Source organism: Hordeum vulgare, chromosome 7H, assembly GCF_904849725.1.
Source record: "Hordeum vulgare subsp. vulgare chromosome 7H, MorexV3_pseudomolecules_assembly, whole genome shotgun sequence".
Classification (NCBI taxonomy): domain Eukaryota; kingdom Viridiplantae; phylum Streptophyta; class Magnoliopsida; order Poales; family Poaceae; genus Hordeum; species Hordeum vulgare.
The window spans coordinates 354,515,187-354,542,265 of record NC_058524.1 but is presented as its reverse complement, the minus strand read 5'-3'; the positions used below and the strand labels follow the sequence as shown (position 1 = coordinate 354,542,265).

The window sequence follows — 27,079 nt, the reverse complement described above, 5'->3', positions numbered from 1 at the left end:
GGGCTTCTTCATCAACACCATGACCTCTCCGATGATGCGTGAGTAGTTCACCATAGACCTACGGGTCCATACCTAGTAGCTAGATGGCTTCTTCTCTCTCTTGGATCCTCAATACAAAGTTCTCCATGATCTTCATGGAGATCTATCCGATGTAATCTTCTTTTGCGGTGTGTTTGTCGAGATCCGATGAATTGTGGATTTATGATCAGATTATCTATGAATCTTATTTGAGTTTCTTCTGATCAATCTTATGCATGGTTTCATATCCTTGTAATTCTCTTCGAGTTGTGGGTTTTGTTTGGCCAACTTGATCTATGATTCTTGCAATGGGAGAAGTGCTTGGTTTTGGGTTCATACCGTGCGGTGACTGATACGTCTCCAACGTATCTATAATTTTCGATGGTTTCATGCTATTATCTTGTCGAACTTTGGATGTTTTGCATGCCTTTTATATATTTTTTGAGACGAACTTATTAACTCAGTGCCAAGTGCCAGTTCCTGTTTTTTCCATGTTTTTGACCCCTTTCGGAGGAGATTTTGAAACAGAGTCCAAACGGAAGAAAATCCCCAAAAAGATTTTTTCCATAACAAAAGAAGATCGGGAAGCTTGAGAGCCAAGGCAGGGGAGCCTCAGGGGCCCCACAAGCCCCCACCCCGCGGCTAGGGGGAGGCCATGGCCCATAGGCTTGTGGGCCCCCTGGGCGCCCTCTGCCCTAGGGGTTGCGCCTATATATTCCCAAAAAATCCAAAAAAATCAGGAGATCCTCGAAATTACTTTTCCGCCGCCGTAAGCTACTGTCTCCGCAAGATCCCATCTGGGGCACGTTCGGGTGCCCTGCTGGAGGGGGATTCGGATACGGAGGGCTTCTTCATCAACACCATGACCTCTCCGATGATGCGTGAGTAGTTCACCATAGACCTACGGGTCCATAGCTAGTAACTAGATGGCTTCTTCTCTCTCTAGGATCTTCAATACAAAGTTCTCCATGATCTTCATGGAGATCTATCTGATGTAATATTCTTTTGCGGTGTGTTTGTCCAGATTCGATGAATTGTGGATTTATGATCAGATTATGTATGAATCTTATTTGAGTTTCTTGTGATCTCTCTTATGCATGATTTCATATCCTTGTAATTCTCTTTGAGTTGTTGGTTTTGTTTGGCAACTAGATCTATGATTCTTGCAATGGGAGAAGTGCTTGGTTTTGGGTCCATACCGTGCGGTGACCTCACCGAGTGACAGAAGGGGTAGCGAGGCACGCATCATGTTGTTGCCATCAAGGGTAAAAAGATGGGGTTTTCATCATTGGTTTGAGATTATCCCTCTACATCATGTCATCTTGCTTACGGCGTTACTCTGTTCGTCATGAACTCAATACACTAGATGCATGCTGGATAGCGGTCGATATGTGGAGTAATAGTAGTAGATGCAGAAAGTATCGGTCTACTTGTCTCGGACGTGATGCCTATATGTATGGTCATTGCCTTAGATATCGTCATGACTTTGTGCGGTTCTATCAATTGCTCGACAGTTATTTGTTCACCCACCGTGATATTTGCTATTTTGAGAGAAGCCTCTAGTGAACACTATGGCCCACGGGTCTACTCCACACCATATTTTCAGCCTTACACTTTTTACTTCGTTGCACCTTTTGCCTTCAGTTCTCACTTTGCAAACAATCTTGAAGGGGTTGACAACCCCTTTCAAGCGTTGGGTGCAAGCTTGTTTGTGTTTGCGCAGGTACTCTGGACTTGACAAGGCCCTCCTTCTGGACTGATACCTTGGTTCTCAAACTGAGGGAAATACTTACTGCTCTTGTGCTGCATCACCCTTTCCTCTTCAAGGGAAAAATCGACGCGAACAAGAGAAGTAGCAAGAAGAATTCCTAGCGCCAAGGAAGGACTTTTGTTACCGTAGCAGAAGAATTTCTAGCGCCGTTGCCGGGGAGGAAGATCAAGTCAAGAACTCATCCAAGTAAGTGTCGCAAACTCATCTCTTGTATTTACTTTGTTTGCCAGTTGCCTCTCGTTTTCCTCTCCCCCACTTCACCAATTTGCCTTTTTCGTTTGCCTTTTCCGTTCGCCTTTTCTCTCGCTTGCTCTTTGCCAGCTTGCCTGCCTGCTAAAACCCGAATGGCCAAACCAAGGGATTTTGATGTTCACTATGCGACGTTAGAAGAGATTGAAACTAGTGTTAAAGGCTTCATGTCTACACAGTTTGAATATAATAGTTACTTTTGTAGATAGCTGAAGGAACAAAGTTCTTTTCTGGCTTTTATGAGTAGAGAAGTTGATGATATGGCCAAAGAATTCCTTGTGCTAAATTCTGAGTTTGCTCGTCTTGAAAAGTTGGTAGGCTAGATTTCTCATAAGCGGGCTACTTTAGTCAATAAAATGGCTGCTAAACATGAAACTCGTGATGAGAATCACGAAGATCTTAAAGTGCTTGGTGTGACTCCCATTGAATATATGTTTTCTTGTGTCAAACCTAATGATTTTGGGGCTGGATATGAATCCACTTTGGTTGAAAAGTGCCCCAATGATTCGGAGTCCATCTATCTTATGCTAAAAGCATTGAAAGTGGAGTAGAAGATCTTAAAACTTTGAGTAGTAATGCAATTACTACCGTGGATTTCAAGGAATTCAATTATGATAGTTGCTCCTTGATTGAATGCATTTCTTTGATGCAATCCATGTTAAACTCTACACACGCTTATAGCCAAAACAAGGCCTTTACCGATCATATCGTCGAAGCTATGATAAAATCTCTTGAAGAGAAAAATGAATTGGAAGTATCTATCCCTAGAAAGCTTCATGATGAGTGGGAACCTACCATCAAAATCAAAATCAAAAACTATGAATGCAATGCTTTGTGTGATTTGGGTGCTAGTGTTTCTGCGATTCCAAAGTCCTTATGTGATGTTCTGGGTTTTAATGAGATTGAAGAGTGTTCTCTTAATTTGCATCTTGCTGATTCTACTGTCAAGAAACCCATGGGAAGGATCAATGATGTTCTTATTATTGCAAATAGGAACTATGTACCCGTGGATTTCATTGTGCTTGACATTGATTGCAATCCTACATGCCCTATTATTCTTGGTAGACCTTTCCTAAGGACTATCGGTGATATCATCAATATGAAGGAAGGGAATATTAGATTTCAATTTCCTTTAAGGAAGGGCATGGAAAACTTTCCTAGAAATAAAATAAGATTGCCTTATGAATCCATGATGAGGGCCACTTATGGTTTGAGCACCAAAAACGACGATACGTGATTCTATCGCTTTTATGCCTAGCTAAGGGCGTTAGACATTAGCGCTTGTTGGGAGGCAACCCAATAAATTTGTCCTTTTCTTTCTGTTTTGTTGCGTCCACACCATCACAATTCTGTTGTGATTGTGTTTTTTGTGTTTCTTTTTGTGTTTGAGCCAAGCAAAACCTTTATGACTAGTCTTGGTAATGGTTGTTTGATCCTGCTGGAAAAAGACAGAAACTTTTCGCTCACGAGATGATTTTTAATTTTTATTCAGAAATAGCTTTTGAGTTGATTCTTTTTTCTTCTGGTTGATATGCGTTTTTCCCAGGCTGTCGTAAATTGTCAGATTTTTGAGCTACCAGAAGTATACGAAGTATATAGATTGCTACAGACTGGTCTGTTTTTTACAGATTCTGTTTTTGTTGAGTTGGTTGCTTGTTTTGACGAAACTATGGTTAGTATCGGGGGTACTATCCATGGAGAAGTGAGAATACAGTAGCCCAACACCAATATAGATAGAATTAAAGTTTGCTATAGTACCAAAATAAGTGGTAGTTTGTTTTCTTGTGCTAATGTTATCACGAGTTTCTGTTTAAGTTTTGTGTTGTGAAGTTTTCAAGTTTTGTGTGATGTTCTCATGGACAAAGAGATAAGGAGTGGAAAGAGCTCAAGCTTGGGGATGCCCAAGGCATCCCAAGACAAAGTCAAGGACACCAAAAAGCCTAATCTTAGGGATGCCCCGGGAAGGCATCCCCTCTTTTGTCTTCAATCCATCGGTAACATTACTTGGAGCTATTTTTTATTCACCACATGATATGTGTTTTGCTTGGAGCGTCTTATATTTTAGGAGTCTGTTTCTTTTGTTGTGTCACAATCATCCTTGCTGCACACCTCTTTGAGAGAACGAGAGACATGCACACATCCTGATTTTGCTAGAATGCTCATAGTGCTTCACTTATATCTTTTGAGCTAGATACTTTTGCTCTAGTGCTTCACTTATATATTTTAGAGCATGGCGGTGCGTGACTTGGGAGTTGGCTTATGCTTTGAAATTAGTCCCAAATGTGATAGGTACCCAAATAGGATGCAAAAACCTCCAGCTTCATGTGCATTAAGTAGAAAGAGAAGTTTTGATTCCTCTCAATTAGTTTTGAGAAGTGGATTTGGTAATATTAAGAGCTATGTTAGTAGGGTGTTGTGAATCTAGAAATACTTGTGTTGAAGTTAGTGATTCCCATAGCATGCACGTATGGTGAACCGCTATGTTAGGAAGTCGGAGCATAATTAATCTATTGATTGTCATCCTTTGTGTTGAGGTCGGGATCGCGCGATGGTTAACACCTACCAACCCTTCCCCTCGGAGTATGCGTTTAGCACTTTGTTTCGATTACTAATAAAAACTTTCGCAACAAGTATGTGAGTTCTTCATGACTAATGTGAGTCCATGGTATAGATGCACTTTCATCTTCCACCATTGCTAGCCTCTCTAGTGTCGCGCAATTCTCGCCCGTGCACAAACCCATAAAATTCCTTCCTCAAAACAGCCACCATACCTAGGCATTTTCATAGCCATTCTGAGATATATTGCCATGCAACTCCCACCTTTATGTCTCATGACTTATTCCATCACTCTCATATAGCCTTTGCATGATCGTAAGATAGCTAGCGAGATGTTTCAACGTCATACGCCATGCTAGATCGTGGCACATCCCGGTAGACTACCGGAGGCATTTCCTATGGAGTCATTATCATTGTGATCGCTGAGCTGTGAGTAAATAAAAATATGATGATCATCATTATTAGAGCATTGTCCCATGTGAGGAAATAAAAAAAAGAGGCCAAAGAGCCCAAAAACAAAAAAAAGAGGAAAAAAAGAGAGGCCTAAGAGCCCAAATGAAAAAAAGACAAGAGAGAAAAGAGAGAAGGGACAATGCTACTATCTTTTTCCACACTTGTGCTTCATGATAGCACCATGTTCTTCATGATTGAGAGCTTCTTGCTTTGTCACTACCATAAGCTAGTGGGAATCTTCATTATATAACTTGGCGTGTATATTCCAATGATGGGCTTCCTCAAAATTCACCTAGGTCTTCGTGAGCAAGCAAGTTCGATACACACCCAGTAGTTTTCCTTTGGAGCTTTCACATACTTATAGCTGTAGTGCATCTCTTGTATGGTGATCCCTACTCATTCACATTGATATCTATTAATGGGCATCTCCATAGCCTATTGATACGCCGAGTCAATGTGACTATCTCCTCCCTTTTTGTCTCACAACCACCACTACACTCTATTCCACCTATAGTGCTATATCCATGGCTCACGCTTATGTACTGCGTGATAGTTATAAAAGGTTTGAGAAAGTAAGAGTGCGAAAAGAATTACTTGGCCAATACCGGGGTTGTGCATGATTTACATTAGTTGTGTGAGGATGATGGAGCATAGCCAGACTATATGATTTTGTAGGGATAACTTTCATTGGCCTTCTTATTTTGAAAGTTCATCATTACCTTACTGTTTGCTTGAAGTATTACTGTTTTCATGTCAATAGCAAACTATTGTTTCGAATCTTAGGGATCTGAACATTCATGTCACGTGAAAGAAGTTGCAAAGGACAACTATGCTAGGTAGCATTCCACATCAAAAATTCATTCTTTATCACTTCCCTACTCGAGGAAGAGCAAGGGTTAAGCTTGGGGATGCTTGATACGTCTCCAACGTATCTATAATTTTTGATGGTTTCATGCTGTTATCTTGTCAAACTTTGGAAGTTTTGCATGCCTTTTATATATTTTTTGAGACTAACTTCATAACTAAGTGCCAAGTCCCAGTTCCTGTTTTTTCCATGTTTTTGACCCCTTTCAGAGGAGATTTTGAAACAGAGTCCAAACGGAATAAAATCCCCAAAAAGATTTTTTTTGTAACGGAAGAAGATCGGGAAGCTTGAGAGCCAAGGCAGGGGAGCCTCAGGGGCCCCACAAGCCCCCACCCCGCGGCTAGGGGGAGGCCATGGCCCATAGGCTTGTGGGCCCCCTGGGCGCCCTCTGCCCTAGGGGTTGCGCCTATATATTCCCTAAAAATCCCAAAAAAATCAAGAGATCATCAAAATTACTTTTCCGCCGCGGCAAGCTTCTGTCTCCGCAAGATCCCATCTGGGGCACGTTCTGGTGCCCTGCCGGAGAGGGGATTCGGATATGGAGGGCTTCTTCATCAACACCATGACCTCTCCGATGATGCGTGAGTAGTTCACCATAAACCTACGGGTCCATATCCAGTAACTACATGGCTTCTTCTCTCTCTTGGATCTTCAATACAAAGTTCTCCATGATCTTCATGGAGATCTATCCGATGTAATCTGATTTTGCGGTATGTTTGTCGATATCCGATGAATTGTGGATTTATGATCAGATTATCTATGAATATTATTTGAGTTTCTTCTAATCTCTCTTATGCATGATTTCATATCCTTGTAATTCTCTTTGAATTATGGGTTTTGTTTGGCCAACTAGACAAATGATTCTTGCAATGGGAGAAGTGCTTGGTTTTGGGTTCATACCGTGCGGTGACCTCACCGAGTGACAGAAGGGGTAGCGAGGCACGCATCATGTTGTTGCCATCAAGGGTAAAAAGATGGGGTTTTCATCATTGGTTTGAGATTATCCCTCTACATCATGTCATCTTGTTTAAGGCGTTACTCTGTTCGCCATGAACTTAGTACACTAGATGCATGCTGGATAGCGGTCGATGTGTGGAGTAATAGTAGTAGATGCAGAAAGTATCAGTCTACTTGTCTCGAACGTGATGCCTATATGTATGATCATTGCCTTAGATATCATGATGACTTTGCGCGGTTCTATCAATTGCTAGACAGTAATTTGTTCACCCACCGTGATACTTGCTATTTTAAGAGAAGCCTCTAGTGAACACTATGGCCCCCGGGTATACTCTGCACCATATTTTTAGCCTTACACTTTTTACTTCGTTGCACTTTTCGCTTTCAGTTCTCACTTTGCAAACAATCTTGAAGGGATTGACAACCCCTTTGAAGCGTTGGGTGCAAGCTTGTTTGTGTTTGCGCAGGTACTCTAGACTTGACGAGGCCCTCCTTCTGGATTGATACCTTGGTTCTCAAACTAAGGGAAATACTTACTTCTCCTGTGCTGCATCACCCTTTCCTCTTCAAGGGAAAAAACGACGCGAACAAGAGAAGTAGCAAGAAGAATTCCTAGCGCCAAGGAAGGACTTTTGTTACCGTAGCAGTGACCTCACCCAGTGACAGAAGGGGAAGCGAGGCACGCATCATGTTGTTGCCATCAAGGGTAAAAACATGGGGTTTTCATCATTGGTTTGAGTTTATCCCTCTACATCATGTCATCTTGCTTAAGGCGTTACTCTGTTCGTCATGAAATCAATACACTAGATGCATGCTGGATAGCGGTCGATGTGTGGAGTAATAGTAGTAGATGCAGAAAGTATCGGTCTACTTGTCTCGGATGTGATGCCTATATGTATGATCATTGCCTTAGATATTGTCATGACTTTGCGCGGTTCTATCAATTGCTTGACAGTAATTTGTTCACCCACCGTAATATTTGCTATTTTGAGAGAAGCCTCTAGTGAACACTATGGCCCCCGGGTCTACTTCACAACATATTTTCAGCCTTACACTTTTACTTCATTGCACTTTCCGCCTTCAGATCTCACTTTGCAATCAATCTTGAAGGGATTGACAACCCCTTTATAGAGTTGGGTGCAAGCTCTTTTGTGTTTGCGCAAGTACTCTAGACTTGACGAGATTCTCCTACGGGATTGATACCTTGGTTCTCAAACTGAGGGAAATACTAACTGCTCCTGTGCTGCATAACCCTTTCCTCTTGAAGGGAAAAACCAACGCAAACAAGTCCCCGTCAACATGTGAATTTCTTGCGCTGTTGTTTGAGAAGTAGAAGAAGGATTTCTGGCGCCGTTGCCGGGGAGGATCAAGTCAAGAACTCATCCAAGTAAGTGTCACAAACTCATACCTTGCATTTACTTTTTTGCCTCTCGTTTTCCTCTCCCCCACTTCTGAAAAACAAAAAATTACAAAAATATTTGCCTTTTTAGTTTGCCTTTTTCATTCGCCCTTTTCTCTCGCTTGCTTTCTGTTCGCTTGTGTGCTTGCTTGCTTGCTGAAGTCATCATGGCTGAAAACACCAAACTTTTTGACTTCTCGAATACTAATAATAATGATTTTATTAGTACTCCGATTGCTCCCGCCACTAGTACGGAATCATACGAAATCAATGCTGCTTTGCTGAATCTTGTTATGAAAGAGCAATTCTCCGGCCTTCCTAGTGAAGATGCCGCATCCCATCTTAATACCTTCATTAAGCTTTGCGATATGCAAAAGAAGAAAGATGTGGATAATGATGTGATTAAATCGAAGCTTTTTTCCTTTCTCGTTGCGAGATCGAGCAAAAACTTGGTTTTCGTCTTTGCCCCAAAATAGTGTTGATTCTTGGAATAAGTGCAAAGATGTTTACATATCCAAGTATTTTCTGTCAGCTAAGATTATCTCTCTCCATAATGATATTATGAATTTTAAGCAACTTGATCATGAACATGTTGCACAATCTTGGGAGAGAATGAAATTCATGATTAGAAATTGTCCCGCTCATGGCTTGAGTCTTCGGATGATTATACAAATCTTTTATGCTGGCTTGAATTTCGCTTCTAGAAATATCTTGGACTCTGCCTCAGGTGGAACGTTCATGGAAATCATGTTAGGGGAAGCCACAAAACTCCTAGAAAATATCATGATGGACTACTCTCAGTGGCACACTGAAAGGTCACCTACTAGTAAGAAGGTACACGCTATAGAAGAAATTAACTCATTGAGTGCTAAGATGGATGAGTTAATGAATTTGGTTGCTAGTAGAAGTGATCCTTTAGATCCTAATGATATGCCCTTGTCTTCCTTGATTGAGAGTAGCAACGCTAGCTTCGACGTTAATTTTGTTGGTAGGAATAATTTTGGCAACAACAATGCTTTCAGAGGAAACTATGTTCCTAGGCCTTTTCCTAGTAACCCCTCTAATAACTTTGGAAACTCCTACAACAATACTCATGGAAATTACAATAGATTACCCTCTTATCTAGAGAGTAATATCAAAGAGTTTATCAACTCACAAAAGATTTTCAATGCGTCCATAGAGGAAAAACTACTCGAAATTGACGATTTGGCTAGGAGCGTTGATAGAATGTCTAGTGATATTGATTCTTTGAAAGTTAGAAGTGCTCCTCCCAATATCAATATGGATGAAACTTTCAAAGCTATGTGTGTTTCCATGAGTGAGAGCAAAGAAAGAACCGCCCATATTCGTGCTACACATGAATGGCTTAAAAGAGCGTTTTCTCGTGATAAGAATCACGAAGATCTTAAAGTGCTTGGTGTGACTCCCATTGAATCTTTGTTTTCTTGTGTCAAACCTAATGATGATGGGGCTGGATATGAATCCACTTTGGTTGAAAACCGCCCCAATGATTCGGAATCCATATATCTTGATGCTAAAAGCATTAAAAGTGGAGTAGAAGATATTAAAACCTTGAGTAGTAATGAAATTACTACTTTGGATTTCAAGGAATTCAATTATGATAGTTGCTCCTTGATTGAATGCATTTCCTTGATGCAATCCATGCTAAACTCTCCACACGCTTATAGCCAAAACAAGGCCTTTACCGATCATATCGTCGAAGCTATGATAAAATCTCTTGAAGAGAAACTTGAATTGGAAGTTTCTATCCCTAGAAAGCTTCATGATGAGTGGGAACCTACTATCAAAATCAAAATCAAAAACAATGAATGCAATGCTTTGTGTGATTTGGGTGCTAGTGTTTCCGCGATTCCAAAGTCTTTATGTGATGTTCTGGGTTTTAGTGAGATTGAGGAGTGTTCTCTTAAGTTGCATCTTGCGGATCCTATTGTCAAGAAACCCATGGGAAGGATCAATGATGTTCTTATTATAGCAAATAGGAACTATGTACCCATTGATTTCATTGTGCTTGACATTGATTGCAATCCTACATGCCCTATCATTCTTGGTAGACCTTTCCTAAGGACTATCGGTGCTATCATCGATATGAAGGAAGGGAGTATTAGATTTAAATTTCCTTTAAATAAAGGGCATGGAACATTTTCCTAGAAAGAAAATAAGATTGCCTTATGAATCTATGATGAGGGCTACTTATGGTTTGAGCACTAAGGACGACGATACGTGATTCTATCGCTTTATGGCTTGCTAAGGGTGTTAAACTATACCGCTTGTTGGGAGGGAACCCAATGAATTTATCTGTTTCTTTCTGTTTTGTTGTGTCCACACCATCGTAATTCTGTTATGATTGTGTATTTTGTGTTTCTTTTTGTGTTTGAGCCAAGCAAAACCTTTATGACTAGTCTTGGTGATGGTTGTTTGATCCTGCTGAAAAAGACAGAAACTTTTCACTCACGAGGTTATTTTTCATTTTTATTCACAAAAAGATTTTGAGTTGATTTTTTTTCTGCGGGTTGATATGCCTTGTGCCAAGCAGTCATAATTTGTCAGAATTTTTGAGGTACCAGAAGTATACGAAGTATACAGATTGCTACAAACTGGTCTGTTTTTGACAGATTCTTTTTGTTGTGTCACAATCATCCTTGTTGCACACCTTTTGAGATAGACATGCACTCATCGTGATTTTACTAGAATGCTCATTGTGCTTCACTTATATATTTTGAGCTAGATAATTTTGCTCTATGTGCTTCACTAAGATCTTTTAGAGCACGGCGGTGCGTGACTTGGTAGTTGGTTTGTGCTATGAAAGTAGTCCCAAATGTGATAGGTACCCAAAGAGGATACAAAAACCTCCATATTCAGGTGCATTGAGTAGAAAGAGAAGTTTGATTCCTCTCAATTAGTTTTGAGACGTGGATTTGGTAATATGAAGAGTAATGTTAGTAGGGTGTTGTGAATCTAGAAATACTTGTGTTGAGGTTAGTGATTCCCGTAACATGCACGTATGGTGAACCGCTATATTAGGAAGTCGAAGCATAATTGATGTATTGATTGTCATCCTTTGTGTTGCGATCGGGATCGCGTGATGGTTTACACGTACCAACCCTTCCCCTAGGAGTATGCGTTTAGCACTTTGTTTTGATTACTAATAAAAACTTTCACAATAAGTATGTGAGTTCTTCATGACTAATGTGAGTCCATGGTATAAATGCACTTTCACCTTCCACCATTGCTAGCCTCTCTAGTGCGGCGCAACTTTCGCCAGTGCACAACCCACCATATGCCTTCCTCAAAATAGCCACCATACCTAACTATTATGGCATTTCCATAGCCATTCCGAGATATATTGCCATGCAACTCCCACCGTTCCATCTCATGACTAGTACCGTCACTCTCATATTGCCATTGCATGATTGTAAGATAGCTAGCGAGATGTTTCAACGTCATACGCCAAGCTAGATCGTTGCACATCCCAGTACACTGCCGGAGGCATTTCCTATAGAGTCATCATCGTTTTGAGCTTTGAGTTGTGAGTAAATAAAAGTGTGATGGTCATCATTATTAGAGCATTGTCCCATGTGAGGAAATAAAAAAAGAGGCCAAAGAGCGCAAATAAAAAAAAGATAAGATAGAAAAAAAGAGGCCAAAGAGCCCAAATAAAAAAAGGGAGAAAAGGAGAGAAGGGACAATGCTACTATTTTCTTCCACACTTGTGCTTCATAATAGCACCATGTTCTTCATGATTCAGAGCCTCTTGTTTTGTCACCACCATATACTAGTGGGAATCTTTATTATATAACTTGGCTTGTATATTCCAATGATGGGCTTCCTCAAATTTCCCTAGGTCTTCGTGAGCAAGCAAGTTGGATGCACACCCACTAGTTCTCCTTTTGAGCTTTCACATACTTATAGCTCTAGTGCATCCTTTGTATGGCAACCCATACTCATTCACATTGATATATATTAATGGGCATCTCCATAACCCTTTGATACGCCGAGTCAATGTGACCATCTCCTCCTTTTTTGTGTCACAACCTCCACCACACTCTATTCCACCTACAGTGCTATATCCATGGCTCACGCTCATGTATTGCGTGATAGTTGAAAAAAGTTTGAGAAAGTAAGAGTGCGAAAACAACTACTTGGCCAATACCGGGGTTGTGCATGATTTAAATTAGTTGTGTGAGGATGATGGAGCATAGCCATACTATATGATTTCGTAGGGATAACTTTCTTTAGCCTTGTTATTTCGAAAGTTCTTGATTACCTTGCTAGTTTGCTTGAAGTATTATTGTTTTCATGTCAATAGCAAACTATTGTTTTGAATCTTACGGATCTGAACATTCATGTCACATGAAAGAAGTTGCAAAGGAAAACTATGCTAGGTAGCATTCCACATCAAAAATTCAGTCTTTATCACTTCCCTACTCGATACGTCTCCAACGTATCTATAATTTTTGATGGTTTCATGCTATTATCTTGTCAAACTTTGGATGTTTTTTATGCCTTTTATATCTTTTCTGGGACTAACTTATTAACTCACTGCCAAGTGCCAGTTCCTATTTTTTCCGTATTTTTGACCCTTTTCACACGAGGATTTTGAACGGAGTCCAAACGGAATAAAAGTTCCGAAAAGATTTTTTCCGGAACATAAGATACGCAGAAAGCTTGGGAACCAAGGCAGGGAGTCCCGGGGGAGGCCACAAGCCCTCATGGCGCGGCCAGGGGGCGCCCCTCCCAGGCTTGTGGGCTCCCTGGGCCTCCCCTAAAATCCTAGAAAAATCACGAGAGCCACGAAAACACTTTTCCGCCGCCGCAAGCTTCTGTCTCCGCAAGATCCCATCTAGGGCACGTTCTGGTGCCCTGTGGGAGGGGGGATTCGGATACGGAGGGATTCTTCATCAACACCATGACCTCTCCGATGATGCGTGAGTAGTTCACCATAGACCTACGGGTCCATAGCTAGTAGCTAGATGGCTTCTTCTCTCTCTTGGATCTTGAATACAAAGTTATCCATGATCTTCATGGAGATCTATCCCATGTAATCTTATTTTGCGGTGTGTTTGTCGAGATCCGATGAATTGTGGATTTATTACCAGATTATCTATGAATCTTATTTGAGTTTCTTCTTATGTCTATTATGCATGATTTCATATCCTTGTAATTTTCTTCGAGTTGTGGGTTTTGTTTGGCCAACTTGATCTATGATTCTTGCAATGGGAGAAGTGCTTGGTTTTGGGTTCATACCGTGCGGTGACCTCACCCAGTGACAGAAGGGGTAGTGAGGCACGCATCATGTTGTTGCTATCAAGGGTAAAAAGATGGGGTTTTCGTCATTGGTTTGAGTTTATCCCTCTACAGCATGTCATCTTGCTTAAGGCGTTACTCTGTTCGTCATGAACTCAATACACTAGATGCATGCTGGATAGCGGTCAATGTGTGGAGTAATAGTAGTAGATGCAGAAAGTATCAGTCTACTTGTCTCGGACGTGATGCCTATATGTACGATCATTGCCTTAGATATCGTCATGACTTTGCATGGTTCTACCAATTGCTCGACAGTAATTTGTTCACCCACCGTAATAGTTGCTATTTTGAGAGATGCCTCTAGTGAACACTATGGCCCCCGGGTCTACTTCACACCACAATTTCAGCCTTACTCTTTTACTTCGTTGCACTTTCCGCCTTCAGATCTCACTTTGCAATCAATCTTGAAGGGATTGACAACCCCTTTATAGCGTTGGGTGCAAGCTCTTTTGTGTTTGCGCACGTACTCTGGACTTGACGAGATTCTCCTACTGGATTGATACCTTGGTTCTCAAACTGAGGGAAATACTTACTGCTCCTATGCTGCATCACCCTTTCCTCTTCAAGGGAAGAACCAACGCAAGAAAGTCTCCGTCAACGTGTCAATTTCTGGCGCTGTTGTTTGAGAAGTAGCAGGCCTCTAGAAGAAATCGGTTAGACCGTGTTTCCCAGATCGATGAGACCGAGATGCAGTGAAAATCAAATTCTTAACCTAAAATAGACTAAAAATATCCACAGACTTTGAAAAAGGAATTATCCAAAGATTTTAATGATGATAAGAGAAAACAATTTTTTTTTGAAATATATACATACATATAGATGAGAGTTGAATGGTTCCAAGAAAGCATGCAATGAAAATGTGAACCATACAAGAATATCCATCTAGATGTAGGGCGTTGACTAGGTCACCTATATTAGAGTATATTGACTTGAGTATTCATGCAAGAATGCTTGATCATAGGTCATACTAATTCTTAAGCGCAAAATGGGGTTAGCATTTTTTGATTAGGCTTTTTGATGTCTTCATATCACTTGAGTTGCTTTACCTCATGACTTGGTGCTTTTTGATGTGTTCATATCACTTGAGTTGCTTTACCTCATGACTTGAATTGCTTTTTCATGTCTTCATATCATGACTTGGTGCAAAACTTTATCAAGGATATGAGTACATACCTTCGAATGATGTTGATGACGTGGCATGTAGGTGAACTTGTCATGGATGCTCAACGTTGATGACGATCATCTTGAGTTGGGAGCTATCCTTGTCGTTTTGGTTCATTTTCACCTACATTGGTTAGTCATGCAAGGAAGAATATAATATATCCAAATAATATGAGTGACTTTCATCATCATATAATTGTCAAGGATATGATTTTGTTGTCTTCTTCCTTCATCTCCAAAGAAGGGGTTGTTGATACTTGGCCATGTCAAGATTTCTTTTGATATGAGTTGATGACAATCTTGTGGAGTGTAGTTCTTCCAAGTACATACAAAAGGTTAGACGCAATACAAGGGAGCATAGTTTTCCAAGATATAAGATAGTATCATATCAATAGGATCATGGAATAATCATGTAAGCTCATGTCCTTGCATGCATCTGACTGAGTCTAGCTCAAGTTTGAAGCATCAATGATGTGCAACTCACTCCTCAAATGGCAAAACACTTTCTCATCAAGTGGTTTAGTAAATATATTAGCTAGTTATTTGTCGGTATGAACATGCGTGAGATATATGTCATCTTTACCAGCATGATCATGAATGAAATGATGTCATACTTGAATATGTTTAGTTCGAGAATATTGCACATGATTATAGGCAATTTCAATGGCACTTTCATTGTCACACAATAATGGAACATGTCTCACATGAATGCCATAATCCTTAAGAGTTTGATTCATCCATAGTAATTGCGCACAGCATGATTCGGCGGCAATGTATTCCACTTCGGCAGTAGATAAAGATACCGAGTTTTGTTTCTTGGATGACCAAGACACAAGAGATCTCCCAAGAAATTGACACGTACCCGAGGTGGATTTTCTATCAACCCTATCTCCGGCCTAGTCTGAGTCGGAATAGCCAACAAGATTAAAATAAGATCCCTTGGGATACCATATGCCAAAGTTTGGTGTATGTATCACCTATCTCACAATTATTTTCACAGCCAATAGATGACACTTCTTAGGTGCCGCTTTATATCGGGCACATATGCAAACACTCAACATGATATCGGGACGGTAGCCACATAGATATAGCAATGAACCAATAATTGATTGCTAAACCTTTTGATCAAGTGGTTTGTCCAACTTAGTGAGGTCAACATGTACACTAGTAGGCATGGGGGTTGTCATACCTTTGCACTCTTGTATGTTGAACTTCCTGATTAATTCCTTGGTGTACTTGGTTTGAGAGATAAATGTACCTTCTCTCAATTGTTTGATTTGCAAACCAAGGAAGAATTTCAGCTCACACATCATAGACATCTCATACTTCTCTCACATCAACCTTACAAATTTCTCACCAAAATGTGAGTTAGTAGAACCAAAGATAATATCATCCACATATATTTGGCACACAAATAGTTCACCATTAAATCTTTTGGTGAATAAGGTTGCATCAATTTTACTAATCTCAAAACCCTTTTCAATGAGAAACTTTGTTAGGCATTTGGACCAAGCTCTAGGGGCTTGTTTAAGACCATATAAAGCTTTACGAAGTTTGTAAACATGATTAGGTTTCTTCGAGTTCATAAAGCCGGGATGTTCTTTGACATAGACCTCCTCCTAAATTTCACAATTTTGAAAAGAACTTTTGATATCCATTTGGTAAAGATTAATATCATGGTGATTGACATAAGCAAGAAGAATGTGAATGGCTTCAAGTCTAGCAATGGGGGCATATATCTCACCATAGTCCATACCTTTGACTTGCATGTATCCTTGGGCTACGAGACGAGCCTTGTTGCGTAGAACTTGAGCATATTCATCTTGCTTGTTCCGAAACACCGATTTTGTACCAATGATGTTGTGCTCGTCCTTGGGCTTTTCCATGAGTGTCCACACTTGATTCCTCTTGAAGTTGTGAAGATCTTCCTTCATGGCATTCTCCCAATCCGGGTCTTGAAGGGATTCTTCTACCTTCATAGACTCAATGCTAGAGATAAATGAATAATGATCACAAAAGTTAGCTAAACGAGAGTTAGAGCGAGTGATTCTCCCAATTTGTATGTCACCGAAGATTTGATTCACCGGATGATCCTTGTCAACTCTTGCTCGAACTCGTGACAACTTCTTCTTGTTGGATGGTGGAGCTTCTTCATCACCAACTTCTTGCTCGTTGTTGTTGACGGTGTCATCTCCTTGAGGTGGTGGTGATGAAGGTTGAGGTGGATCATCATGATGTACTTCTTCCTCTTCTTTATCATGTCATGTACCGCTTGTGGATGCCTCCATGTCGTTTTGTGCTTCGCCTTGACGTGAAGTACGAGCTTCCACTTGAGTTGATGAAGTAGTTTCATTAACCTCCATGGGATGAATCTTGCTGATAGGTAAATCTTGGATGGCTTCCAAAGGTTGCTTGTCTCTTACATCATTTGGCAGTTGTTCGACTTGCAAACCATTAGATTCATCAAACTTCACGTCTACCATCTCTTCAACATTTCGACTGAAGCTGTTATAGACACGGTAAGTGTGAGAGTTTTATCCGTAACCAAGTAGGAAACCTTCATGAGATTTAGGGGCAACTTTAGAGTGATGATACTTATCAAGAATGTAGCACTTAGAGCTGAAGACTCAAAAGTATCTAACTTGGGGTTTGTTACCGGTGAGTAGCTCGTATGCCATTTTACCGAGAAGCTTGTGCAAGTAGAGTTGGTTTATGGCGTGACAAGTTGTTTCCACGGCTTCTGCCCAAAAGTGTCTTGGCGTCTTGTACTCTTCAAGCATCATTCTGGCCATCTCTATGAGAGTTTGGTTCTTCCTCTCAACAACTCCATTTCGTTGAGGTGTGTATGTCTCCGAGAACTCATGTGAGATACCTTCTTCGTCAAGAAAGTATCTACATTTGTGTTCTTGAACTCCGTTCAATTGTAGTTTCGATCTTTCTTGATCTTCACTTCAAACAGATTTTGGGCTTTCTGAGAGAAGTTCTTGAAGATCTTTTGTACCTGCGACTTATCATCAAGAAATAAAACCCACATAAATTTGGAAAAATTATCAACAATGACTAAGCCATAAGAATTTCCATCGAGGCTCTTGTAGGCATTGGGATCCATGTGTAGTAGCTTGAGTGGCCTTCTTCTAGTCATGATGTTCTTCACGAGATGACTTACACCGACTTGCTTTCCTGCTTGACAAGCACAACAAAGTCTATATTTGTCAAAGATAACATCTTTAACACCAAGAATATGATCACCTTTTATAAGCCTATCAAGATTATGCATACCAACATGTCCTAGCCTTCTATGCCATAACCAACCTTTAGAAGATTTTGCAATAAGACATGTACGGGGTTTGGATTTTTTAGTGAAATTGACAATGTGTAGATCACCTTTGTGAAAACCAGTAAATAACATGTTATGATTGTTGCTACGAAACACTTGGCAGTTAACTTTCGTAAATAGCACATTGAAACCAAAATCTGCTAGTCTAGGTACTAAAAGGGATTCAACAAGCATGAAATTTTGAATGGAACTATCCTGAGATATGGCCACCTTACCAAGACCAAATACCTTATCCTTGGAGTTGTATCCAAAATTCACACACCCTCGAGGTCCACAGTTTGGTGTGATCTCATGGAACATGTCTTTATCTCCGGTCATGTGATCGGTGCATGCACTCTCAAGTATCCACTCTTTTGATCCGTCCATGTAGTCTCTAAGGTTCGCCATAAGACTAAGGTTCCTCATAGTCTTCTCATACTCGATGTCAAATTCCTCATCTTTATCATAGTAGCCATGCTCCACATTGTCATCGTCACATGGATTATCCTCGTCATAATAATCAAGAATTTCATTAGAATTTTGACTATGACAATGTTAATGTTTATGCATGTGAATGGTTTCAACAATGACATTGTTAATGGTAATGACATCTCCTTTAGCACACATGAGGTCACGAAGCTCAAATAGACATTTATCAAAATTAGGATCATTTGGCTTCATTTTGTGAAAGGCAATGCATTTATGGAAAATGATATCAAGATTTTTCACGGAATAGTTTGGATATCTTTCCTATAAGTTTTTCCACAAAGTATGAGCACACTCAAAGTTCTGCAATTGAATAAGCACATTTCTTGGCAATCTTCTAATGATTAGATTTACACTTTTAAGATTACCAAGCATATCAAGTTCTTCATCATGAGAAGGATGTAAGGGAGCAAGCGGAGGTACATAGGGATATTCAACATTCTTGTGCAAATGGAATTCATCAAATATATTAAGAATTCAATCTTTCCATTGACTATAATACTCCCCATCAAGAACTTGCACTCTACAACTAATATTCCTCAAACTAGGCACATCCATCTTCCTCCAATGGCGTTTAAACCAAGGCTATGGAGACCAAAGCTCTGATACCAATTGTTGGATCAATGGAAGGGGTGTCTAGAGGGGTGGTGAATAGACTACTTGCATAATTTAAAATCCTAGACTTTCCCAAATTTAATGGTTGACACATTTTTGCTATTCAAACAAGTCTACTTTATCCTAAACATGCTAGTCAACAAATATGGCAGCGGAAAGTAAAGACATTGCATATGTAAGTAAGGAGCAGGGTTTAGGAAGATAAAAACACAACGAATACACGACGATTTTTGGCGTGGTTTCGATAGGTGGTGCGATCATACGTCCATGTTAGTGGAGACTTAAACCCACAGAGGGTAACGGCAGAGAGAGTCCACGAAGGGCTCCACCCACAAGGGGTCCATGAAAAAGAGGCCTTGTCTATTCCACCATGGCTTACATCCACACAGGACTTGCCTCACTCACGGTAGATCTTTACAAAGTAGGCGATCTCCTTGCCCGTACAAACTTCTTGGTTCAACTCCACAACATGAAGTAGGAGGCTCCCAAGCAACACCTAATCAATCTAGGACGCACCACCCTCCAAAAGGCAATACATGCAGTAGAATGATGAACTCCTTTCTCTTGTGCTTCAAAAGATAGTATCCTCAACACTCAATCACTCTCTCACAGATTTGGTATAGGTAGGAGAGATTGATTTTGTGCAAAGCAACTTGGGAGGCTAGAGATCGTGTTTCAAATATTTGGATTAGAATATCTTGATCTCAACACATGAGTAGGTGGAACTCTCTCAGAAAAATGGATCTCGCAAGTGCGTGTGTGTTCTGAGTGCTTCCTCTGTGAATGAGAGGAGGTGGAGGGGTATATATAGGCATCCCACAAAATCCAACTACTACAACATTATTGCCCAACTCGGTGACACGGAAATGAATCTCGGTGGTACTGAGCTCCACTAAATGTGGCAACTTTCGAATTCTCGGTGAGACCGATATATAAATCTCGACGGTACAAATATGAGTGACCTAGGTAGTTTCCAAATCTCCGTGAGACAAATTCTTAAAATTCGGCGGTACCAATTCTTGAAAATGGTAATCAGAAATTTGGTCCAAAACTCAGTGAGACCAATTCTCAAACTCGGTGGTACCGATTCTTGAAAATGGCTAACCAGAAAGTTGGTCCAAATCTCGGTGAGACAAATTCTTAAACTTTGTGGTACTGACTCTTGAAAATGGTTAACCAGAAAATCGGTCACTAATTTCGGTGGCACTGATATGAAATGTTGGTGGTCCTGAGAGATTAGGGTTTGGCAAAGATCTGTCACTGGAAAGATAGGTAGGGCCGAGTGGAAAAAGTTGGTGGCACCGATTTGGCTTGGGACAGAGATATTTGTGGGTGAAATGAGGGAATATTTCTGGTGGCTATCTCTAAGCACTTGTGCAACCAATTCATCATAGTACCTCACCCCCTTTTAATAGTATTGGATTTCCTATGGACTTAATAGTGTTTTCTCACAAATATAAGATGTAGAGTCCTCTTGCTTAAAGATTGAGCCAATCCTATTCTTTTCCTTACATCAAGGGGCTATGCTCTCTATGGACTATACCTGAAATATACTAGGTAAAAGTGTTATTCCAAGAGACAATGTATGTTGTCATGAATTATCAAAACCACCAAGGGAGCATATGTGCTTTCAATGGGTCAAAATAATAAACCCACAATAGAGACAACATGTCGGGATGACCCATTTGTATTGTTATTGGTCTTCCCACACAATTCTGATGAACGAACTATTTCTCGGGTAGGAGACACACCTTCTTATGCTAACTCGTTTGCATTGTTCTTGGTCAGCGCAAACAGTTCATCCGAGTGAACTGTATGTCGTACTTCGCACACATATGTATTCTGTTTACCGTTTGTGTTATCTTGGCTAATCACAAACAGTTCCTAAGAACCAACTATATGACACACATCGCACATGCAACTCTTGTTCGAATCATTTTTTCTGGCTCCACCATCGCATAAAGTTCGGGTCATTGGTAATGGAGCTTGAACTATACCATTTGTGATTGGTGGTGACACACAGTTTCGTCGAAGGGTCTCTGAATCTAGTGTCGTGTTTGGACCATCCTGAAGTAGTTCGTGTAGGGGTGCTCCACCTCATCCATCACAAACTAACCACAAGCTGTGGTGGAAAACCTCAACCTCGAGATAGCCCAAAGTATCGTCGGAATCATGGTGCACAAGACATTCCTTAAAGGTAAAGCAAATCCAGCAAAACAGACCCGAGTCTACATCCTATAGGAGCTGCACATATCTCTTTCTCGGGGAACTACCATATGAACATTACGTACGGTGGCCTGACAGAAATCCCTCGAGTTGCCCAAGGGTGGTCCCACAATTTGTTCTATTTTATACTAGCAACTTAAACACGACCCCCCTATATTATGTAGATTAAATCAGCGGGTGGCGCTAACTCCCTATGCATTAATAAAGGTGTTTAGTATTATTATATTGGGAAAATATAGTACCAATGTTGGGCCTTGCTGCAAGAGTTTTATCCCAAAACTAAAATTAAGGGGGTGCCCATAACAACCCCAAGCATGTTAGGAGCGCTTAATATGGAACATAACACCGGTAAACAAAAAATAGGGCGACAAAGGTGGAACAAAACATTGAGCAAAAGGCCAAGCCTGCCACCTTTTACCAAGTATATAGGTGCATTCAACTAAATAGCAAGAATATTGTGATATCCAAAAGATATCCATGTTATCACATGGAACAACCTGCACTTGCAACTAGCAACACTATAAGAAGCGATGAGAAAGTGATACCTTAGCCAACAACGGTTTGCTGGGATGTGAAGGGTTAGAGGCTTATCATGAAATTTTGGGATGCTTGACAAACAAGTCGTAGGAAGCAAGACATAGCTATAGAAAGGAGACAACTAGCATGGCAATGTTATTAGTGGTATTGAGGAAATGTTCATCTTGCCCGAGATACCGCTTGGAAGAAGAACGAATGCATGAAGAAGACGAACCAACGTAGTTGAACGAATCCTCACACTTCGAACGCTTTTAGAACTCTATCAAGAAGAAGCAAATTCAGGAAACAAACAAATAACATGGTAAACACCACAACACATACATGGCACGATGCACGATCAAGTATGATGCATGTCCATTAAATTATGCATGGTAGGGCAAAGCAGAACAATCGAGTACTACACGTTACATGAAGTTCAATATGCAATGAGTTGCATATTAATGAAACTCCACATTCGAATCATTTAGTTCATTCTCATTTATTTTCATGGCAAGTATAAATATTGTTAAGCATGGCAAGATGTGAAACATGAATAAACTAAACTATCTAGGCATTTAAATAAGGCCAGAAACAACATATAGTATTTCCAAAATGACCTCATATGCCTAATATGAATTTGGTCCTGTTTTGCATAAACATATCTAATATTTGTTAAAGAGTAAAATAAAGTACACCATGTTATTCTACACATTTTTCTAGGCAAGTTACATATATGGATCGTTTTAATTGGAGCTTCGGTTATTTAGTTATGAAATAAATTATTTTAAATGTGGCATTTATGCAAATTAATGCAAACAACAAGGTTAAACATTTTAAATATGGGTCAAAGTTAGATATTACTAATGTACACAAAATTCTGAAGATTTTACATATATAAAGTTTTTACATATCTCTACTCCTAAAGGTGGACTTGGTAGCTCCCGCTCCGGGTTTTTTCTTTTCTCCTTGCACTTTCGTCCGTTGTTTCGTCCCTTCCCCCACCCTTGTCTGGTTTTTTCTTCTATTTCTCGCCCTCCCACCTAAGGAAAAAAAACAGCTAACGATGTTCCCCTCGACCTATTTCGTGAGGAGTCGCCGAGATCCCCTTTCATCACCGCCGAGATCCGAGAGTAGTCGTCCTTTGCCACCACCAAGATCCGAAAGCAGTCGCCCTTCACCGCCTCCAAGACCCGTGCCTCTCTGCAGACACCCATATCTAAACCTGGGAATGGTTTAAAAACTGCACCATACCTCAACTGAACCCATACGAAAATTTCTGTCAGCCCAACCATAACCAAACCCATTTTAAAAATTATCAACCCAACTAAAACCAAACCCACTCGATCTTTCCACCAAACTGAACAAAACCGAGTGCCCATCTATGGGTTAAAACCATTTTCTAAAGTGGGTTGAATTTTTTTTCTCTACTGGGTCAACACATAAGGTAGCTTGCAAGGTAACATCCAGGTGGTTCAGGAAGATGGTCATCCGCAAGGTCCCATTTGGATTCATGCCTGACAAGCCAACATAGAACCTTGTCACTGTGCCCACCATCTGGCCATCAATGGAGAGCCCGCCTCCTCATCAACTGCAGAACATAGACGAATGCTTGTTTGCTCCTTCGCACTACCGGTTGGCGTCAGTCTTGCTGTACGCGTCCTTCATGTAGTCGAGTTGGAGCGCCAGCTCGAGGTCGAACACCTGCACGACGTAGAAGCCCTCCAGCGGCTCCAGCCCCACACCGAACGTGATGGAAAACAGGTCCCAGAAGATGTCGACCTTGCCGTCGTCGACGTTGAGGCTTTTGGAGCTCTTCTTCTTGGGGAAGAGCCAGGGCTTGACGTCGGCCTTGCAGAGGCTCCGGCTGGACAGGCCGTCGACACCGATGTTGAAGTCTTGTCCCATGAGGCACTTGCTCCAGGTGACCGAGATGACACAGGGCCAGCCTTGCCGGCGCTGCTCGGGAACGACGATGATGTTGAGGCCCTGCCCCATGAGGCTCTTGCTCTAGGTGACCAAGATGACACAGGGCCAGCCTTGCTGGTGCGCCCTTGCCGGCGCTGCTCGAGGACGACGACGATGTTGAGGCCCTACCCCATGAGGCTCTTGCTCCAGGTGACCGATATGAAGCAAGGCTGGCCTTGCCGGCGCTGCTCGAGGGCGATGCGGCGTCCATGATTTGGACCCCGCTCTCCCCAACGCGGGACGGTAAGTCTCAAGCTGTGCTTTTCAGCAAACACCTTGCATGCAGCCCCAAACCAACAATGTCCTTTGTTACGGCAGTCGTGGACCAAACACGCCTTAAACAGTTCTCGCAAACCGGGTACGGCCCATGGGTTTAACTGTCTGTAACCGTAACTCTTTGAGCCCATACCTGATTATACCCAACCATTTGATACACAAAACTAAACTAAACTAAATTGTTGTCAGAGTCAGCCCGTTAACACCCAAACTACACAGACCCACACAGAGAAACCGACCCAATGAACCCGATTATAGCAAAACCATTCTCAGATTTACCCCTATCTCTCATCTTTGCTCATGCACCTTGATCGAAACCCTTCGCCCCTCCGTTGTTGCTGGTGCTCCACAGGAGACGAGGACGGCTCCTCCCAACGATTCCCCATGGTCCTCGGCGGCTCCTCCCTGCAATTCCTCGCGGTTCTCGGCGGCGACGACTAGGTCGGTCCTCTCTCTATATCGCTCACCCAATTTGCCAGGGCCAATGAGCTAGGGTTAGGATTACCTGCTCGAAGCCGCCGCCCCGTCATGTTGCACGTGCTGCTGTTACCCATCGTCGGGCCCGTCTGCTCGTCCGCTGTCGTCAGTATGTCAGCCGCCGCTGTTGCTTCTTGCTGGTGCATGGCTGCATGCTGCTTCTGCACGTGGTCGACCCATATTGTTGTTGTTCGTGGATGGCCTCATGTGTGTCCGTGCTACTCCTACTGCTTACTATTTTCCTATGTCGTGCTCATGCAGATGTAGTGAAAAGACAATGGGGCAATGGGGCCAGGGACGAGCACCGGTGGTCGGTGGAAGGCACTATGGAGGCGCTCGTTGCTACCCAGCTCCACTTGGACGCCACCCGGGTTGGCCTTGGCATGGACCTGAGCGCTGCCACCTTTGTATATACTCCTCGTTGCTGAGTAGCTATGTGTTATGTCTTTCCACCTGCTAACATGCACATGCCTGACGGCTGTTACCTGGTATGTGACATTTATTTGATGAAATACTTATATCATGATTTGGGATTGCTTGTTCAGAAGCTTCATGAGATCATGTCCTTCAGAATTCATGTTATAATAATATTCACCTAATAATTATATATGAATTAAACCACTTATTTGTTTGAGCATGAAACAATAGTGGTGATACCTCATCCTATACGGTGGTTTGTCATTTTGGATGAATGAATCATCATACTTTCACACTTACATCTGACTAAAGATTAACTATAGAGTTTGTGATTGAACAACAGACCATCTCGGCCAACGTCGTCCTCATATCCTACGCTGCCATAGAGGAGACGTTTCTGAATCACATTAGGAAGCAGTGGCTCGTCAAACCATAGATAGCCTCGGTTGGTTCGTGTTATTTTGTTGGCATTCCTAATGAAGGGGTCCTCTACATAGAATGTTGGCTTTTGAACGTGCGTATGCAGCTGTACAGGCGTGCCTACGCGATTCTTGCTTCGGCCGGCTACTTGACGGAACTTGCGTAACTAGCGACACGAATAAAACTGATCGATGGATTTGATGGCTAAAGGCCCGTGTCGAGCCTTTGCTTTGTAATGCTTTTCGTTTTTCTGGTGTTACAATCAACACCCCTAGGGTGTCTTTTATACACGTCCACAAGGGACTATGGAAATAGACTAGGACTAGGAATCCTAATACTACTAGGACTCGGTTTGGCTTTCTTTCCTAATCCTACATGAGCAACATGATTAACATCTACATTCACCTCCTTAATCTTGTTGCTTGACTTCACTTCTTGCACTCCGACTTTCCTCCTCATCTCGATGAACTTCTGTCGACCGAGGGACTTGGTGAAAATATCGGCCAGTTGGTCTTTCGTGTTCACATGTTGAACCTCGATCAACCCTTCTTCAATGCACTCCCGGATATGGTGGAACCGGGTATCTATGTGCTTGCTCCTTTCGTGATGAACCGGATTTTTGCACAACGAGATTGCAGCTTGGTTATCGATCTTCAGTGACACCTTCTGCACCTCCCGCTTTGCAAGAATAGCTAGGAGTCTTCTCAGCCACACTGCTTGACAAGCCGCCGTGCTTGCCGCTATGTATTCTGCCTCGCATGAAGACAGTGCCACCACCTTTTGCTTCTAAGAATTCCAGCTAATCGGATTCGGGCCAAGGTAGAAAACCATGCCCGTTGTGCTCTTTCGGTCATCAACATCACCTGCCATGTCGCTATCTGAATATCCACGAAGGATCAATCCTTCCTTTCCCTTTTTGTACGTGCAACCAAGATTAATGGTGTCTTTCACATAGCGCAAGATTTGATTGACCGCGCTCATGTGCTCGGTTGTCGGTTTCTCCATGAAACGACTCACGATCCCGACTGAATAAGCCAAGTCAGGTCGGGTATGCACCAAGTATCTTAGGCTACCCACAACGCTTCGATACATTGTGGTGTCCACCGGCGGATTTGAGCTACGCTTGCTCAACTTGTGACGTTGGTCCATTGGAACTTGTGTCGCGTAGCAATCTGACATGCCACACTTGTCCAATAACTTGACCGCGTAAGCCGATTGACATAGGGAAATCTCTCCGGAGCTTTGCTTCACTTCGATGCCCAAGTAATAGCTGAGTAATCCCAGATCACTCATGCTAAACTTGTTCTTCATTTGCGCCTTGAAACGTTCAATTTCTTGTACGCTATCTCCGGTGATAATCAGATCGTCGACATAAACTCCAACTAGCAGGTTTGAGCCTTTGGAGTTCTTTGTATAGACTGCGTGCTCGAGGGGACATCTCTTGAACCCGAGCGAGACCAGACTTCGGTCTAACTTTGAGTTCCAAGCTCTTGGCGCTTGCTTCAACCCGTAAAGTGCCTTCTTGAGCTTGTAAACTTTCCCTTCTTCGCCTTTCTTCTCGTAGCTGAGGGGTTGTTCCACGTACACTTCTTCTGTGAGATCGCCGTTGAG

General features: G+C 41.8%; 1 protein-coding gene across 1 annotated transcript; it reads right to left on the bottom strand.

Annotated features, from left to right (window-relative positions):
- Positions 1-23,539: 23,539 nt before the first annotated feature.
- On the bottom strand, positions 23,540-23,818 carry LOC123408880. Its single transcript, XM_045101915.1, has one exon. The coding sequence runs from the start codon at positions 23,816-23,818 to the stop codon at positions 23,540-23,542; it is 279 nt and encodes a 92-aa protein (XP_044957850.1).
- Positions 23,819-27,079: the final 3,261 nt, after the last annotated feature.